Source organism: Lycium ferocissimum, chromosome 12, assembly GCF_029784015.1.
Source record: "Lycium ferocissimum isolate CSIRO_LF1 chromosome 12, AGI_CSIRO_Lferr_CH_V1, whole genome shotgun sequence".
NCBI classification, from domain to species: Eukaryota; Viridiplantae; Streptophyta; class Magnoliopsida; order Solanales; family Solanaceae; genus Lycium; species Lycium ferocissimum.
Window position 1 is genome coordinate 17,325,748 of NC_081353.1, and position 3,551 is coordinate 17,329,298.

The 3,551-nt window shown below is 31.5% G+C and overlaps 1 protein-coding gene across 1 annotated transcript; it reads right to left on the bottom strand.

Annotated features, from left to right (window-relative positions):
* Positions 1-6: 6 nt before the first annotated feature.
* LOC132040592 (blue copper protein-like) lies at positions 7-1,665 on the bottom strand. The gene is made up of 2 exons (XM_059431244.1): positions 1,407-1,665; positions 7-335 (listed from the first exon to the last, which is right to left on the bottom strand). Exons 1-2 carry the CDS (start codon positions 1,563-1,565, stop codon positions 126-128), a joined length of 369 nt encoding a protein of 122 aa, XP_059287227.1. The 5' UTR covers positions 1,566-1,665; the 3' UTR covers positions 7-125.
* Between the last annotated feature and the right edge of the window lie 1,886 nt (positions 1,666-3,551).

Below are 3,551 nucleotides of genomic sequence, written 5' to 3' on the forward strand. Positions count from 1 at the left end.
AAGTAGAACATTCATGATATTATTAGCTGAACCTCATTACAAGTGCATAAAAGAATAATTTTGAGAATAAGTAAAAAAAAAAAAAAACAACAACAAATTCTTCACGATAATACTCCACATAATTTTCAAAGAACGTGCAACTCAAGCTTGAGACCTGTAAAGCAGCCTTGTTTGTTTGTAGAGATGAAGTAGTATGACCCAGATTTGTCAAGAGTAATTGAAGTCCTGCCACTATTATCCTTGTAGAAAGTTTTGACACTCTCACAAAGTGCATAGCTTGAAATATCCACTGATGCCACATCTATCACTTTTGGGGTGTAGAAGAAATGCCGTACCTTTGGGTTTATGAGTTTGTATTATTGATTTGTAAATTGATAATTTGTACATATTCAATGAATATTTTAAGACAAATGTAAAGTTTGAACAAAGCTGTTGTGTTTGATCGAACCCGTAACTAAAACTTTAGTTCCATCTTTAATTCTTCTTTATTACAAATTGATAATTTATACGTATTCAATGAATATTTTTAAGACAAATATAAGGTTTAATTTGAACAAAACTATTATGCTTGATCGAACCTATAACTAAAACTCTAGCTCCATCTTTGATTCTTCTTTCTCTAAAAAATGTAACCGTCTTATTCTTAAAAGGAAGTTTCAACTCTTCTTAATGTTTTTAGCCGTCTCATCTAATGTAGAGATTAACTTTTGTACACAGTCTTGATTTTGTTTATTATTATTAGGTTATTTAAAATTCATTTCTAGATAAATGCTCATAAGAAGTGTTAAAAGAAACCTGGAAATTAAACCAAATAACATTCTATAACAAGTTAAATTAGGTTGTACACGAAGAAGTAAAAAAATTTATAAAATGTAGTGTAAATCAATTGTATTATTGCAAAGTATCTCGTTAAGAGTAAATTGAAAAATAGATTAATATGTGGCACAAGATACAATCTTGCTTGATGAGTTAAGAACTACTATGCCGATGTTGACTATCAAAAGTTGCACTCCAAGTTCAAAATTTTCGTAGTGTTTTACTTTGCATAATGCTCATAAAATGATTTTTTCCAGTTTGCGTATCAAACACAAAAAAATGAGTAGGAAAATCACTTATTTTTCAAACTACTAAAAAATTAGGAACTTTCCCAGCGTTTCAAAGAAAACCTGTTTTCACCATGTGTTTTCCCAGTGAACTAATTCGGTGGGAATGAGATAGAAAAAACATGTTTTATAACACAAATTTCCCACTGATTTACGATGGGCAAAGCCTTTGTTTCTAGTAGTGTGTCATTTCTAGTTGTGTGTCATACCAAACACATCCATCATTCTCTTTAAAATAGATAGAAAATGAAAATATGTCACATAAAATGAAACATAGAGAGTTATGAAATACTCACGGAGAACATCACCAACCCGAAAGCTTTTGCCATAAGCCCATGGATGATAATCAGCACCTGGACTCCAACCTCTTTTGTCCCCAACCACATATTCCTTTGCAAAACTTTTTGGCACTGCAACACTCAAAATGATCAAGAAAATGCACACAAGTACCAATTTGGCCATTATTTCACTATGTGCTAGAGCTCTTTCTATTTTTCCTTTCTTCTAACAAATTAAAAGAGATTGGAATATTAGAATAGAGATAGCAAATAGGTACTTAAGGCAAGTGTAAGCATAGCATTAAGGTTTGTTTTTATAGAAGATGTTGAAGAATCTTAGTTGCTGTATTTTTAAATAAATGTTTCGTTTAAAAATGTTGTTTACTGATCAACTCTCTGCACGTAAGTATTACTAAATTGGCTTCAATTATGAACTGGTTATAGCCAGCAGGACGATTAACGTTGAGTACCGTGGATATTCCCGAAGGAGAACACATGTACATTGAGTCAGATTCAAAATTTGAATATTATGAGTTAGCTAAATTTTAATCTACCACAACCCATTTGACATACTTTGGTTCAAAATCAATTGATTGTACTTATAACATCGTGAATTTTGTAATGTTGAAGGATTTTTTAACCCTATTACACATATTGTCCGCTTAAGCCCAACAAATCTCATGGATTTGTCCTTTGGCCTATGTTATCATGAGCTCAAAAGAGTGCAAACCATTCAAACTTGGGTTTTGTCTTATATATTGATTCACTTTTCTCTCGCTTTCCGATGTGAAATTTGCCTAAAAAGTCATGTGCTACTCGTTTTTAAAGGCTTATTAGTCCATGAGTCTATTAATCTTTCTCTTTAACCTACCCTCATCACGCTTTGTCAGGATCGTCATAAAAAAACATGAGCTGAAGCTAACTTTCTTCGAACCAAATGAAGAATTCAATTTCATTAAAAAGATTTTAAGTACAATTTATACCCTAAAAATAATATGAGCACTTTTTTCCGGAGATATGCAATGTAATTTACCTTTGCGATAATTTTGAAAATAAAAATAACTCCAAGAACCCAATTTGCCTATAAGCCAGCATTGCCACATGCTAGTTCTCCACTTTTCCTCGACTGGAATAATTAAGGATTCTGAGTTTTACAACTAAGTAGAAGAATGAATAAAATAAGAAATTAGAAGAAAGAAAAGAAAATAGATAGAATTTCCGGAATTTTTGGATCTCGTTATATATCCATATGACAAGTTGAGTGTAGCATTGAAGGAAGCTTCCTTATTTTATAAGCCAAATGAAGGTGAAAAAATATACAAGACGCGTCTTCTATTTCAACAATTATTGTAATGTAATAATCTATGCTGTATTTGTTAATATAATCAAAGCATGTGATAAAGTTAATGGCAATATTTGGATCTTGCCGTATATCTCGCAATGTGCTAACGCAGGAAGCTGGTAATATACTGCAGGACAATCTTATACTAGTTGAAAAAAAAAAAAAAAAACTGGCAAATTGTCTGGTTAATTAAGTGTTTCATCCTTGAACAAACAAACATGAAACAAATTAATCTATTCTTGGAATTACTGTCAGTCTCACTAGCCTTTAATGATGTTGTCGACTCCTAACTTCAGAGTCCAGACCGGTATGACATTTGACATTGAATTAAGATTTTCACTAAAGTAATTTAAAATATAAAAAAGTAAACACACGAAAAAACTAATGTGACTCAACATCTATTATATATACATAAAATAAAAAAAGACTTTTTATATACAGTGTAAAAGATAATTTTGACCTTATATATATATTGTAATTTCGTTATGTTCAAATCTATACCACTAAATGAGATGTAGTATGGTCGAATGCGATAATTAACCCAATAGAGATTGGCGTCAATCCCACGAGGAGTGAAGTGTGTAGGGTGTCAAATATGACCTAAAAATTGATGGCTCACCCAACCAGCTCAAAATCTTATGAGTTGGACACAAGATAATTTTGTATTGGACTAATTTTTAATTTGCCGACATAACACGGTTTGAAAGTAATCTCCATTGTAGTCTAATACTAGCCCAATTCTAACCCATAAATAACTTAAATAATCCCCGTTGTCTTTGACGCCCAACAGAAGCATTTAGCATCTTGATATTCTTTGTTTTTTCTAAA